This window comes from Phocoena sinus, chromosome 9, assembly GCF_008692025.1.
Source record: "Phocoena sinus isolate mPhoSin1 chromosome 9, mPhoSin1.pri, whole genome shotgun sequence".
Lineage (NCBI taxonomy): Eukaryota > Metazoa > Chordata > Mammalia > Artiodactyla > Phocoenidae > Phocoena > Phocoena sinus.
Genome location: NC_045771.1, coordinates 40470016 through 40485349, shown reverse-complemented (window position 1 = coordinate 40485349; position 15334 = coordinate 40470016). Strand labels below are relative to the sequence as shown.

Sequence of the window (15334 nt, the reverse complement as noted above, 5' to 3'; positions counted from 1 at the left end):
TCTTTAATTCAGATGAATAAATCTGTTATCCTTTATCCCATCCTTTAAAACTTGTTATTAGTATTAATATATTATAAAAGTAATATTTGCTTTTGTAAACTTCAAGGAATACAGAGGAGTATCAAGAAAAATGCCCCCTATTCTTTTTTTTTTTTTTTTTTTGCGGTACGCGGGCCTCTCGCTGTTGTGGCCTCTCCCGTTGCGGAGCACAGGCTCCGGACGCGCAGGCTCAGTGGCCATGGCTCACGGGCCCAGCCGCTCCGCGGCATGTGGGATCTTCCCGGACCGGGGCATGAACCCGTGTCCCCTGAATCGGCAGGCGGACTCTCAAACACTGTGCCACCAGGGAAGCCCCTCCCCTATTCTTAATTCCATTCTTTTTGGAGAAAATCACTAATAATAATTTGCTGGTTATTGTTTTCTGATTTTTTTTTCTTTTTTGGTAAATGCATATCATTATATGATCTGTAATTTATTATAAATTAGTTAAGTGTGCCTGTGTTTTAGCTTTAATCAGTACCTTAGGGCTGATTAGTTAATCTTTGACATACCCTAATCAAGGTAAACTTTCAAGGAATGGTCAGTTACAACTGAAAGACTAATCAGAAGGCCCCACTCTGGAGGAACTAGCTCTCCAGTTATTTATTTTTAGTACAATGGATATTAGAAATAATATTTCCTTAGTAAGACTGTTAGTGTTCAAGACATGTGAATTGATTAGAAATATTATATAGGCCCTCCTGCCCTTGATGAATAGGGAATAAGAATTTAAGTGCAATCCTATACCATTTGCCTGGCACTCTAGGTTGAGGATTTTATTCTGTCTTGTGGGCACTTCTTTGAGCTAAGAGAATTGAGTGTAACTGTGTTTGTGCCTGCCAACTAATAAATTTTTGTGTCCTGAGCAAAAGTCGATGTGAGACCTGCTTTCATCGTACCAAATACCCACCGGCGGGGTAGTTGTGGGAGAAGAGTCCATTACTATCACCTACTTCTAACCTTTAGAGCCTACAGCTCTATGAAAAAGAACCTGATGATTGTGAACAAGTTGAGTTGGGTCAAGTTCCCAACGTGTGTATAGCTAATATAAATAAATAATAAGTAAACAGATATTAAAATATATACTCATTTAAAACAAAAAAAGAAATAGGATTATAAATATATACTGTCTGCTCAAGATACGTTGTTGAATAAATTTCTAATTATAGGAATTTTGTGTACCTGCAGAATATTGGTGGAAGAGATTTTTGGGTAAGATGAAAATCTTCTTAAATTTCTATCACATAAGTGAATATTTGTCCTGCTGATGAGTTATCTCTTGAGGCAGGCTAGGCATTTTAACATATTTACTTATTTCCTGATTTTAGTAGTAAAATACATTAGTCATGGAAGGATTGAAAAAAAATCCAGAAGAAAGTAAAAATCATCCCTAATCCTCTCATTTGGATATAACTGTGTTATTGACAGTTTGGTGTGTTTCCTTCCAGTGTGAGTGTGTGTGTGTGTGTACATCTGTACATACTTACAAATAAAATCATACTGTAAAATCATAGTTTTGTGTTATGCTTCTTTCACTTAGCATTATATAGTGAACATTTCTGCAGATCATTAAGATGACTTGAAAGCATAATTCTGTAATTGTCTAAAAATTCCACCTTATAGATGGACCATAGCTAAACCATTTCCCTGTCATCGGATATTTACATATCTAGGTTTTTTGTTTTAACATTATCATATTGTGACATATTTTAGACCTAAAGTTTTGCACTCATCTCTGATGCTAGACTTCCGCGTATACTTTGAAAAGCATAGTTTATACATGACCTATTTCATCCTTCTCATTCATCTGTCATCCTCCAAAAATAAACAAGAAAAACCTCTGTGACCTCATGCTCTGTCGCTTAGAAATATTTGGAAGGCTTTTAGGGAAAAAAATTAGAATGTTCTAAGGAAGAGTACTGTTGGTGTTACAAGCTATGCTTTGTTTTGAAAAAATAAAAAGCCACTTTGTGTTCTTTCTAACGGCTAGTTTAGGAAGCATGGGCTTAGGATTCTAGTCTGACTTGACCATCAGAGTAGCTCCTTGCTCAGCGCCATTCTTTCCCAATGGATCTGGCTTGTTCTGCCATCATAATGCCATCCACTGAATGCCATCCCTGCCATCCCTTCAATCTGAGCTCAAATGATCCTTCCTCCTTCATTCCTGTTCTTTTTGTTGTTGTTGGAGGGGAAATAAACATTTAAAGCTTTTGTGTGGCCCCCAGCAGGTGTCAATGGCATCCATGGATCCCAGCCCCAAGCTGTACAAAGTAGGAGTGAGGTGGTGCTGGCCATCTTGCTTAGCGGTGAAGCAGAGAGAATTCACAGCTGTTCCCTGCTAGCCTTCTTATCTCATGAGTCTGTGAAGTGACAGTTTCCATGGGCTCGAAGTAGATGTTAGGAAAATTTTTAGCGTCCTCTGACCCTGGAAGCTGCTAATTAAAGTGTCACCAAGATGCTTCCATCGGCTCTGAGCTGGTTACACATACATTTGAAAGAGCTGCCCTTTCCCCTTTCTGTCTCTTGTACCCCATTGTGAGTGCTGTGGGTGGTCGGCAGATAATAACTGATAATAACCCTCTCCTATCCTTTCAAACCTCTACAGAAATGCAAATTGCTGCCTTCAGAAGAAAGCACACAGGCCTATGAATTTTATATCAGCAGGGATTACCAGTGAGTCATGCTTGATGTTGTTGTATAAACCATTCAGGTGGGAAGCCTAGCACTGCAATAAGAGAATACGGTGGGGAGTGTCTCTCTTTCCTGAATGTTCAATTATCAGAGAGCACACAATACACACGCGTCCCAACCCACAAAAACAGACAATTACATAAAGTGTATGCCAAAATCTCCACAGGGAGGAAAGCTAAACTCTTCAAAATCAAATGTTTATCACAATGCAGAAGAGAAAAAATCTGGAAGGCGGCAAGCAGAATTAATACCTGAGCAAGTGCCAAAACTCATGCAGATGTGTGTTATTTATGCCCTTAATTGTTATTTCCAGTAGGTGTCTGGCTGCCAGTGCACCTGAGTTAAATACTGTAAAATAACAGATGTCACACATCACAAGAACAATAGGGAGTCAACATAAGCAGCAGCATAAATCTGATTACCTTAGGTACTAGGGAAGAAAAAAGAGGAAGTCCACAAAAACGGATGAGCCCGTGGCTGTAATTTATAAAACAAATGATCCCATTCAAATATGTTCTGCACTAATTATGTATCTGCACTGAATATACTGAGAGACAAGCCATCCTGAAATAACAGCCTATTTGGGTAACAAAGTTTCCCTTCATTTTTTTTTTTTTTTTTTTTTTTTTTTTTTTTTTTTTTCGGTACGCGGGCCTCTCACTGTTGTGGCCTCTCCCGCCGCGGAGCAACAGGCTCCGGACGCGCAGGCTCAGCGGCCATGGCTCACGGGCCCAGCCGCTCCGCGGCATGTGGGATCCTCCCACACCGGGGCACGAACCCGCGTCCCCTGCATCGGCAGGCGGACTCTCAACCACTGCGCCACCAGGGAAGCCCTCCCTTCATTTTTAAAAGGACAAAGGAAAGGGGAGAATGAGAATGAATGAGAGGCAACCAAAGAAGAGAACCAAGTCAACCAGTGCCATTTTGTAGAGAAAGACATTTTGCAAGAAAAAGACTGAGAAGAATCTTCGATGTAAATTTTAAAAGCATCATTAATGATCCGGCAGAGAGAAGATGTTCCAATGAGGCTTACAATCTAGCACCAAATGATGGTGCTGAGAACACCACAGACTGAGATAGTTTACAAAGACTTAAGGGAGCTTAGAGATTTGAGGGAAAAAAAAAAGGAAGTATAGGATACAACTGAGAAAAGTGAATGCAAACACACCACCCGGGAAAAAAAAATCTTAAATAAGGATACCTAGTTGGAGAAGAACTGTGTAAAGCCTGGATGTGGAGTGAAAGCTGATTGCAAATCCTATCAGAATTGCAAGGTAGTATTTCAACAGCTCCAAACGGTGAGAGTTCTCTCGGGGTTTTTAATGAAGAGGTGTCTTTTTTTTTTTTTAATAAATTTACTTATTTTTGGCTGTGTTGGGTCTTCGTTGTTGGGTCTTCGTTGCTGCGCTTGGGCTTTCTCTAGTTGTGGCAAGCAGGGGCTTCTCTTTGTTGTGGTGCATGAGATTCTCATTGTGGTGGCTTCTCTTGTTTCGGAGCTCAGGCTCTAGGCGCACGGGCTTCAGTAGTTGTGGCACATGGTCTCAGTAGTTGTGGTGCACAGGCTTAGTTGCTCCGCGGCATGTGGGATCTTCCTGGACCAGGACTCGAACCCGTGTCCCCTGCATTGGCAGGCAGATTCTTAACCACTATGCCACCAGGGAAGTTTTGCAGAGGTGTGTCTTTATGAAGCACTGACAAAGGAACTCATGTCCCTCTTTACTAACATAATGAGATCTTCATTACATAGCTGACTAAATGAACCTTGATCACGGTGTTGAGTACATTTGGGGTCGTGTAAATATGCACGTGTGGCTGAAACTGTTCTGATTCTATCATTTCTAGTTAAACAATTTAACAGAAATTTGATTATACCAACCTATAATTTTCAGAGCCTAAGAAACTATTTAAGGATAATAGCATTTACTAAATACCAGGCATTGTTGTAAGCACTTTACATATTTAACGAAATCCTTATAACCCCCCCAAGTAGGTGCAGTTGTTTTCCTCCTCATCAGATGTGGAAACCAGGATGCAGAGCTTAATGAAACATCCCTAAATCATACATTTAATAAACGGTGATTCTGGGATTCAAACCCAGGCAGACTGTTCATGACCTTTCAGCACTACACAGAACTTCCGTGTGTGGGTAGAAAAAGAGGCTTACTCCATAATTCCCTTCAATTTGTCAGATAAACTTTAACTCTGAATAGGACTGGAAAGGCTGATGATCTATGGCCAGGCTATACCATTCATCCTCCTGTATGCCTACATGTCTCCTCACTCCCAAATATCCAGTTCCCTCCCAAAGGTGATCCAAGTGGTCTGCCAAGACACGGAGTCAAACGTTAAAGTCTGTGGCTCCAGTACCGGGACCTTTTTCATCTTTGGCCCATTGAGCTGCGATGGTCTTTGAGAGACATGGACATGCCAGAGACTATGAAAAGCTTTTATAGATCTAAGTATCCCTCATGAATTTTGTCATTCAGTTGAGAAATTAAAACTAGTTAATTCTGGGAGGTTACTAAAAACAACTGAAGTAATATAATTTTTGAAACATACTCCATTGAAAACATACATTAGTATATGTTATTTATGAAACGTTGGTTTCTTTGCAAACACTCTTTGTCCCCACAGAACCATGAAGTACAGATAGCTGCCCCCATGACAGTGTTTTGAAGGAATCAATAAAATTGTGACTATCAAAGAATACATTTCTCACTGGGCTGCCATGATGCTGTTCTGTTTTCCTCCCTGTCTTGAGTCTCCCAGCATTAGAGTCATGACTTTTTACTGGGCAACAAAAGCACACTGCCTCTGAAATAGCATCACTCAAATCCATGTGCAAAGCATGGTGAGTGTCTTGTAACTGACCAAGTTCCCTTCCCTGCATTGGCACCTGTGAACCTCAGAGTCAGAGTTGTGACACAGCCTTGATAAGTGTTGCTCTTTAATCTCTCACCATCTTTCCTATTCTTAACATTTACCCAGTCTCTTGACTTATTATTTTACTGTTATGGGCTGAATTGTGCCCCATGAAAATTGGTACGTTGACATCCTAACCCCCAGTACCTCAGACTATGACTATGTTTGGAGACAGAATCTTTAAAGAGGTGATTAAGTTAAAATGAGGTAATTAGGGTGGGCCCTAGTCCAATATGATTGGTTTCCTCATAAGAGGAAATTTAGACACAAACATGTACAGAAGAAAGACCATGTGAAGTCACAGAGAGAAGATGGCCATTTATAAGTCAAGTAAGAAGAAACCAATCTGAATTGTGACAAAATAAATTTCTGTGGTTTAAGCCTTCCAATCTGTGGTACTTTGTTAGGTCCATCTGTTATGGACTGAATTGTGCCCCCCAAAGCCAGGAAGACAGGCCCAACCAGAAAACAATCCTGATGGCACCTTGATCTTGAAATTCTAGCCTCAAGAACTGTGAGAAAATTAATTTTTGCTCATAATTACTAAGCTCTCATTCCTCTGAGTGGGGCTTAGGAGTAAACAAGTCAATGGAAATGAACCCTGCTTTTGAGAAGGATGGAGCAGATGGACCAGAAAACAGAGTCTGAGCTCCAACTGGGAACTGCTGTGTTTGGGTCATTGCAGTGGACTGAATGTTTGTGTTCTCCCAAGTTCGTATGTTGAAATCCTAAGCCTCAGTGTAGTAGCATAATGAGGTGTCGTCTTGGGGAGGTAATTAGGTCATGAGCCCTCATAAATGGGGTGAGTGTCCTTATAAGAGAGGCTCTTGTTCTCTTTTAGCCACGTGAGGATACAATGAGTAGTTGGCAGTCTGCAGCCTGGACAAGAGCTCTCACTAGAACCCATCCATACTGGCACCCTGATCTGGGGCTTCCAACCTCCAGAACTGTGAGAAATACGTTTCTGTTGTTTATAAGTCAAGCCACACAGTCTGTGGTACTTTGTTACGGCAATCCACACTGACCAAGGTGTGTAGGAACTGACTGGACTTGCCTCTTTAACTCTAGCATGGGAGCCTTAGTGGTGACCCAGCCCAGTGATGGTCCAAAAAGACTTGTTTTAGTGTGAATCTGCTGCCAGCCACATCCACCCTGAGCCAGAGTGTCGCAATCCCAAGGATAATTTTCCATGGGACTGGGAGAGTTGGAGATTAGATAGACTACAGGTTTGGTACCACTTATTGATTCTTTTACTTCATCTGAGAAATACCTTTCACCTTTTAAGAGACTGAGATTGAATTCTCAGTTCAGTAGGTTCAAGTGATGAGATCAAAAGGATTATGCTCAACATTTTATGCTTGTTTCATGTCTCCTGGCTCACTCAGAGATCATCCAGAATGAGAGGCTGGAAATAAGCTGATAGAATTAAAATGTAGCGTGTGGCATATCCAGAGAAAAATAAGCTCTAAGACAGAATTGTGTGCCTGAGTCTGCCTACTACAGGTGTCTTTAATCAGTCAAATGAGATACCTGGCATAGGTTTTCTAGTGTAAGAATACCTAGATTAGCAGCAGCACAGCACAGGGAGATCAGCTCGGTGCTTTGCAACGACCTAGAGGGGTGGGATAGGGAGGGTGGTAGGGAGACGCAAGAGGGAGGGGATACGGGGATATATGTATGCATATGGCTGATTCACTTTGTTGTACAACAGAAACTAATACAGCATTGTGAAGCAATTATGCTCCAATAAAGATGTATTTAAAAAAAAGAATACCTAGATTCATTATTTAGTTATATACGTATATATTATGCAGCATATATAAAGGTTTATTATATATATGCATATATATATATATATATATATATATATGTATACAGAGAGAGAGAGGGGGAGAGAGAGAAAGAGAGAGAATGAGAGAATTTATTGGAGGGATTCATCACAGAATGTATAGGCTTAGACATGTGATGGCTTCTACACAATCCCAGAGTGAAAACGGAAACCAGGGCAGTCTGGTAGGTCTCTAGACAGTGGAAACTATCTGACCATCTTTTACAGGCCCTGCTTCTGGAATGAATGTGACCCAAACTTTTTTTTTTTAAACTAAAAAAAAAAATCACTCTTCTCAAAGTGCAAAGTCCAGAGAGAGAGGGTCACACTCCATGACTTTGTGCCCAATCTCTGCTTAGGGTAAGGTACAGTTCCACTAAGACTTCACAGAGAGGTGAAGAAGTCATTCCTCTAAAGGCAATTAGGATAACAGTAGAAAGAGGGAATGAATCTTGTTTAGCCAAACAATGATAATAACAACGACAACAATAATGACAACAAATGTCCACTAGATTCTAAGACCTTCTTGTTTTGGATCTGGTGATCCGCCCAGGGTGACTCCTTTTCAGTGTGTTTCAGGCTGTTCTTGGCACCCTGTCTGAAAGAGGATGTCTACCTCTTGCTTTAAAAATCTATGTAACTGATCATAAAAAGTTGTTAGCATTATTTAAGCTCTGGCCCAGAGCATAGTTTTAAGGACTGAATTATCATCTGCTGATGTTCAGGGCATGGTGTCTTATCACTGTCTTCCCGGCTCTGCTGGATGCCTGCTTTGCTAGTTCATGGAGGAAGCAGGGTGGTGTGAAGCTGCCCCTCTGCACCTTACTCTGTGTCTGTGTGCTTTTAGCTGGCTGCTCTCTTGTTGTCAGGCTACTCTGTCCCAAGGCTAGGTGATGAGGGCTTTCAACTCATCTTGCTGGGAATGACATTTAGTTTTGGTTTAGGCACAGCCTGTCTACATCATGTAGGCTAGCATATGTTACTTGGGAAGGAAGAAGATTCTGAGGGTTCATAGTACTCCCAGGAATGATTTTTCTCAAATTAATTAGCTGTCACTTTGAAGGGGAAGCATAGTAGTCATAAACTGTAGGTGGATAGGTAATAATAACAAGTATACAGGAAGACCACCTTCATGGGTCCCTGAGCAGCCCCAGGAATGCAGGGGTCTAGAATGGTAGGGCTTCCTCACTTCACTGTCAGAGCATTTATGTTCATTCTCACCCCTCAGCACTTCACTTCCCTTATTAAGTACCCATAATCCTGCTTCTCTTTCTCAGGTCTTGTCAGAGCAGACAAAAGGTAGTTTAATAAACACCAACACACACCAAGGTGCTAAGAACTGGGTGGACTGCTCTTCCAAGGGGAAAGTGCATTTTTAAATGGTAGAGCAATTTGTAGCACAATGGAATCAACTCTTTTGGTGGGATTTAGTTAACATAGTAGGGGGGAAAATATTATTGGACAATGGGGGTCTTCTTCATATCTTTGAAAGTGTACTTTATTGACCATTTCCTGATTCTGAACATGTGCAACCTTAGTGTGGGGCCATACAGCTATTGTGGAGAGAGGGAAATAACACTGATCAAGAAAAGGGGCCCAGTTTCCTTTGGCTGCAAACAAGTTCTGTGCTTTAAGGGAAGGGCTAGTGGAAGAAAAGCTGGAAAAGCTGGTTTGAATGGCATTTAGCTAACAAAATTCTCTCCTCTCTTAGCTCTCCTTAACCCCAGGATAGATCACACTTTTTACCATCATACAAAGACCAAACCGGTCAATATACACTGAGAGAGCCTACGCAGATAAACCATAAACTAATCGAGGGCGATGATTATACTTTCAACTCCTTTGTATAACACCATCCACCCTTATTTATTCAATTCATTTAGCAAACATTTATTGAGTGTCTACTATTTGCCAGACACTATGCTAGATGTTAGTGATTCTACATGATTAAGTTGTGGTTTCTCTCCTTAGAGAGTGCACAGTCTAGTGAGGAAGACAGATGGGCACGCGATAGTTTTAAAACAATGTGTGAAGTGCATTCTTACTATAGGAATAAATTGCTATTGTATCATTGAAGAGGAAGAACTAATTCTGTCTAGCTTTAGAGACACTCTGGCATTTGAGCTGGTCCTTGAAGGACAAGAAGATTTCTCAGTATCTCATTAGCTCAGCATCCTGAACATAGAAAAAGATGGAGGCAACTAGAATTCCTTGAAAGTGGAGTCCATTGTTGTTTCTCTCAGGTTTCGTCTGGACTGAGGTTGAATTAGTTCATCTCATTAATGAAACCCCTGCATGGTTCTAGCACGGCATCATTCGGCCACATAATCAATGTTCCTGAGATTATCACACAGACACCGTATAGGAGTTGAGAACTTGACCTATTATGGATGCAAACGTAGTTAGGTGTTGAAATTGTCATTTCTCCTTTTTTTTTTTACTTTCGAGGGGTTTTGTATTTTTTTTTTTTTTTTTTTTTTTTTTTTTTGCTGTACGTGGGCCTCTCACTGTTGTGGCCTCTCCCGTTGCGGAGCACAGGCTCCGGACGCGCAGGCTCAGCAGCCATGGCTCACGGGCCCAGCCGCTCCACAGCATGTGGGATCTTCCCGGACCGGGGCACGAACCCGTGTCCCCTGCATCGGCAGGTGGACTCTCAACCACTGTGCCACCAGGGAAGCCCAGGGGTTTTGTATTTTTAAGTTGTCAGTCTTGATACCACACTCATAACCCCAGTAATTCAACCCAAGTACATCCTCATGGGTGACTGAAATGTGTTGCCGTGGTGACACAATCTGGCACCACTGAGCAGTCAACTCTAGAGCTGCAAATTTTAGATTTTACAATGAAATTTTGATCAAACTGGGCTTTTTTTTTTCTTCTTCTAGTGATAGTTATCCATTAAGTAGCGCAGTATTTACAAAATAAATGGTGAGAAGCCCACCACAAATTCTCTGTGTAGTTTTAGCGACTTTATTTTTAGCAGTAACAATCACATTATTCTGATGTATTGAATTTCTTTTTTCGGGCACTCTAAAAAAACTAACAGTTGAATGTTGTTTGAAAAAATTTATTGACTGGCTACTCCCATCAGTTGTTTTTGTCTGCATCTAGATAAGGAAAAGAACAAATCCTACCAACGATTAGGTTTTTCAAAAAGATAGGCATTTGGATGATACTCAGAAACAATGAAATGATTGAATCTGTCAATTTCTGTTTAAACTTGATACTGGGTATAAATAAGCCTTTGCTGTTGTTCACTGTCATCCTTTAGATTTCAAAAATAGTAAAATTCTAATTTTCACCACAAGGAGGAAGTAGAGCACTAAGATTGTTATGCAATGGAGCCTAATGAAAAATATAGCGTATTTGTATTAAGAAAAACTGTAATCTGTAGCAAAAAAAAAAGAACTTTAAAAAAAAATCTTGACCAGAATTTAGTAAACTTTGTGGATTCGTATTCACATTAATTTCAGCCTCTTTATAGTTTGTAAATTTTCTACAGATTTCATCTTTGAGCTAAACATACGGTTTATGAAATGGACAAAGAAAAGAAATAACAATTATCAGTGAAGGGAAATACTTCACATTTCATCTTAAACGATAGCATGTATATTCTCAAGTATTTTGGGGTGATTATCAATTTTTTTTTAAGATAGCTGGGTGGGAAGTATATATTTTTGAGGCTGCAACATCAGTGGAAAATATTCAATAGATCCGCCAAAGTAGTTGCATGATAAGGTTTAGCATTTAAACAGAGCCTAAACTTCTTTGAAAAGGTAAATATTTAATCTGTTTTTCTGGTCTTGCTTGTAGTTCAGGCAAACCTTCTAATTCTTGTCAAGTCTGATTAAATGTTCTTTTCCTTCAAGAAACATTCCTGATCTCATTGGACCTGAAGCGGATGACTTTTCTTTCGTGTGCATCAGAATCCCCTGGAAAAGTTCTGCAAACAGATTGTAGGCTTCTTCCCCCAGACTTCCTGGTTTGGTAAGTCTGGGAAAGGGCCTGAGGATATGTACTTCTAACAAGTGCCAGGTAGTGCTGATGCTGTGGGTCTGGGACCACTCTTTGAGAACCATTGTTTTATCATGTATTCACTCAGTTTATGCTATCACATACTATTGCAGCAAAGTAAAGAATGTTACCTATTTGTTTGTTAAGCTGGAATTTGGTTTGGCTCAGTATTGTTTGAAACCAGGTGGCTGTTGACTGTGGCTCAGTAAATTTTCTCAGCCCTGCAGTTGGATATATTTATTAGGTTTTGACGTGAATATTGCCCCACATCTTTGGGTATATTGGTTTCTCACGACACTTTGTGTGTGTATGTTGTGTCTTTCTGGGCACACTTGAAGTCACTTGAAGTGGGCTGGGCCTTTTGTTCTGTGCTTGCCCTTAGAGCCCCCTAGAGCTAATTGCAGTGCTTGTTCTATACCATGTGTGTACCCAAACCTTCATGACTGAAGACAAATTAAAATATCATTACATATGCTATTTAATGAGTAATTCTTGCCAGAAATACTAGTACTGATATAAAATGAGAATTAGGGAAGTGTTTGGTCTGAATCATTCAGCCTATATATCTATAGTCATTAGTTAAATGGAAATTGTTAATTGTCTATATTTCTTTACCTTTTGCCTCAGTGAAAGAAAAAATGAGCCTAACATTGTGTTGGGTATCAGCAGACTTCTATTGTTTTGGTCTCCGGTTTAGTGGGTAAATTGTAGCAACGTGATCTTTAGCCTTCCAGAGTAAGATGAAAATAGCCACACTTACCTAAATAGATCCATTGAAAATGCAACCAGCAGCAGCAACAACAAAATCCTTTGTAAATATAAAGTGCCATAAATATATTTAGTAAAGAGAATCAATTCCATATTATGGGTTTTACTGGTCAGATCTATTTCTTTACAAACCACACTTCTAGAAATAGAAGAATTATAAGCAGAAATGCATGGATCCACTGAGGACAATATAATACAATGGCAACAATTTAAATATACTGAAGATTAAAGCTGGCTATTTACCAGCATGGCGTAATGGGTATAGGACTTTATAAGGCACATGTTCTAGTTGCTTAATAAATCAGTGCAGGCAATGCGATTAATCTGGTAGGCCCCATACACTCTGCCACTGATTCCTTGATTCACAGTAAGCAACACATCCTTCGGAGGTTCTAGAAGTATGTGTAATCCCTGCAAAACAAGCTGTGGGATTCCAATTTCGAAATCATCACTGTCTTCTCTCTAGCCTAGGTGAAAGTACAAGATACCCTGAAGGGTCGTAGGAAGATACTGGATTCTTCTCTAATATTCCAACCCTAGCTTCAGGGCACTGAATAAAAAGGATTCTTCTGTGAGGGCCACCGTAAGAGTGTTTATGAAATGTTTTGAGACCTCAGATGAAGGCATGATATTCCACATGTTGGTACGCTCTTGTCAAAGCAAGATTTTCGATAATTTTTTTTTTTAATGAGGAGAAATGAAAGAGTTCTATTTGACCTGCAGAATGTGTTCTTGAATGATCCACGCTTACCAAGATGGCTATTTCTAGTCATCCCTGTCTGATGGTGGTTTAATTACAAGTGATTAAAGAGGGACAGGTCACAGCTGCTGGATGAGGCTGAGCACAGGCTTCCAAAGCAGCATCACACACCTACCTGCTGGTCCTGGTTGTGCGGCTCAACCTCTTAAACATTTGTCCACTGACTCCCTTTGCCCCTCTCTTGATGTTTGGCTGATTCATTTCGGTTTCCCTGCTCATGTTTGCCATTTCCTCACTTCAGCCAGTGCTCCTGAGGGCTTCTGGCAGAAGCATGGGCCGTGAAGTTATATTGCCTGGATTTGTTTCCGATTCCACCACTGGCTTTCTGAGTCTCAGTTTCCCTCTCCCTAACAGGGTGAGAGAAACTATCAAAACATGCTGTCAAGATTTGCTGAGATAAACACAATTCCTGGCAAATATCTGTGCTCAACATATGGCAGTTGTAGTTATGACTAATTAGGTGTTAGTGCTTTTAGCTCGACCCTGTGTTACTTTGGTCACATGACTTGTGCTGCTTTCTCCTGCCCAATTCTGTGGCACTGATGTCCTGTCCCAGCTTTTCTTGAGCTGGGTGTATCCTCTGCTTCTCTTATAGTCCCCTTGCTTCCTCTCTTGGGGTTAAGGCTCCTGGGGTTAGGAGAGCTTCTGCTTTTCTGTTAGCACCAAAATCATTTTGCTTCAGTCTCAGACAACAGCAAGCACTCTTCAGATTTTACCACATAAGGGGCCAGATAGGCAGTGGAACTGACCCATTGGTTTTGTCATCTGAGTAAACAGATGATCAACTCCTGAAAGATTTGATTTTAGAAATCAATATTCATTATCAATGTGGTTAAAGTGACTGAATGGGTTGGCTATTGTCCCACTGATTACTCATTGATTAATTGGTTGTATGACCTCAGCATTCCTATTTTGTGAACAATTATTCCAACCCCAGCAAAGAAGACATTAAACTTCTTTTGTCTCCAGCCAAGTTTTAGGTGTAACCATTATGTGTTTTAATTTTATGCCTTCTTTTAGAGAAACCTCATTCAGTTGATTAGCTTGAAATATTTTCTGTACCCTAAAGCCAACTCATTTTGCTATTCTGTAGATTAGAGAGGTCAGGCTTCTGGCATCTGGAAGAGGCAGGCAACAAAGCTCAGAGAATTTTTCTGCTCATACAAAACTAGTAGATGGAGGATTTCCTCCTTGTGAAGCTTTGTAGGACACATTTTGGCACTCTAGAGAATTGGCAGGGAAAAAAGTAGGGTTAAATAATGAAGAACATTGCACACTGTGAAAAAAAGAGCTTAAAGAAAGATTTTTACCTAAGGAATAAGGTGTAGCAATGTGGCTCTGTTTTCAGATGAATCGATTTTAGCTTGTCCTTTAACAATAAGTAAATGAGGAACTTCAATCTCCATTAATTTGAATACCTGTACTACATCACTGTAACCAATGGTTTGTTCTTCTGTCCCACGAATGAGCTGAACACAGGGCCTTACTTTAATATAAAATGTACTGATTTTGTTGGATTCTGTTGCATTCTCATGCTGCTAAAAAGTCTCTTTCATGCTCAAATTCCACTGTGTTTTCAATGTCAGATTTTCTTCTTTCAAAAGGAAAAGGGTCCCCTGTGGAAGTTTATGAAAGCTGACACATTTTCTTATAAAATATCCTTCTGAGACCATATGGTTTATTGGTAAGCACATATTTTTAGACCTTTTAAAGTGAGTATTATGAAATTAATGTGAGATGTTTTTAGAAAAGTGAATGCTGTTGACTCAGTAGGGCAGAATGCCTGTCTCCTTTGTGGTTGTTACTCTTTATAATTCCCTGCAAAAGGCATTTTCAGATAATTAAAAAAGGTATTTGGAGCAAAAATACTTATCAAAAGAGGTTATATAACACATGCACAGCAGCCACTTGTCAAAGTTAAATATACCCGTTTCTTTCCCCCCAATTAGATCTATTACCACCTAATTGCTTGGAAAATTCATTTTCTTTTTCTCAAATCACAGCGTTAATTGAGGTCTGAAAGCTCACCAAGTGCCTCTTAAATCAGTAAACCTAACTTTTTTTTTTTTTTTTTAGTTCTTCTATAATTTATCTTTGTGGCTAAGGGCATATTGTTTTCTTTGAGACAGTTATGGCAGTCAGTACTGGGAGTAAAACCTCTTACTTTGAGAAATAAGAAAACTGGGGAGCATGTCTCATGTTTCTGATAATGTACACTGAGGCCAAGAATTCACAACAAAGTGAATAAATGTTGATGCAAGCATATTATTTAGTCACACTGAAACCAAAAGATTTTTAACAAGTTTATGTAT

The 15334-nt window shown here is 40.0% G+C and overlaps 1 protein-coding gene across 5 annotated transcripts in view; it reads left to right on the top strand.

The window, feature by feature from the left end:
- Positions 1-15334, top strand: part of DNAJB9 (DnaJ heat shock protein family (Hsp40) member B9) — a 421139-nt gene that overhangs the window by 28893 nt on the left and 376912 nt on the right. For all 5 annotated transcript variants that reach the window (XR_004351515.1, XR_004351516.1, XM_032643623.1 and 2 more), the window contains exon 4: positions 11350-11467. Coding sequence is in view for 3 of the 5 variants with exons in the window: in XM_032643623.1 (XP_032499514.1) it covers positions 11350-11467 (118 nt within the window). In the remaining 2 variants the exon portion in view is untranslated. The remainder of the gene's footprint in view (positions 1-11349; positions 11468-15334) is intronic.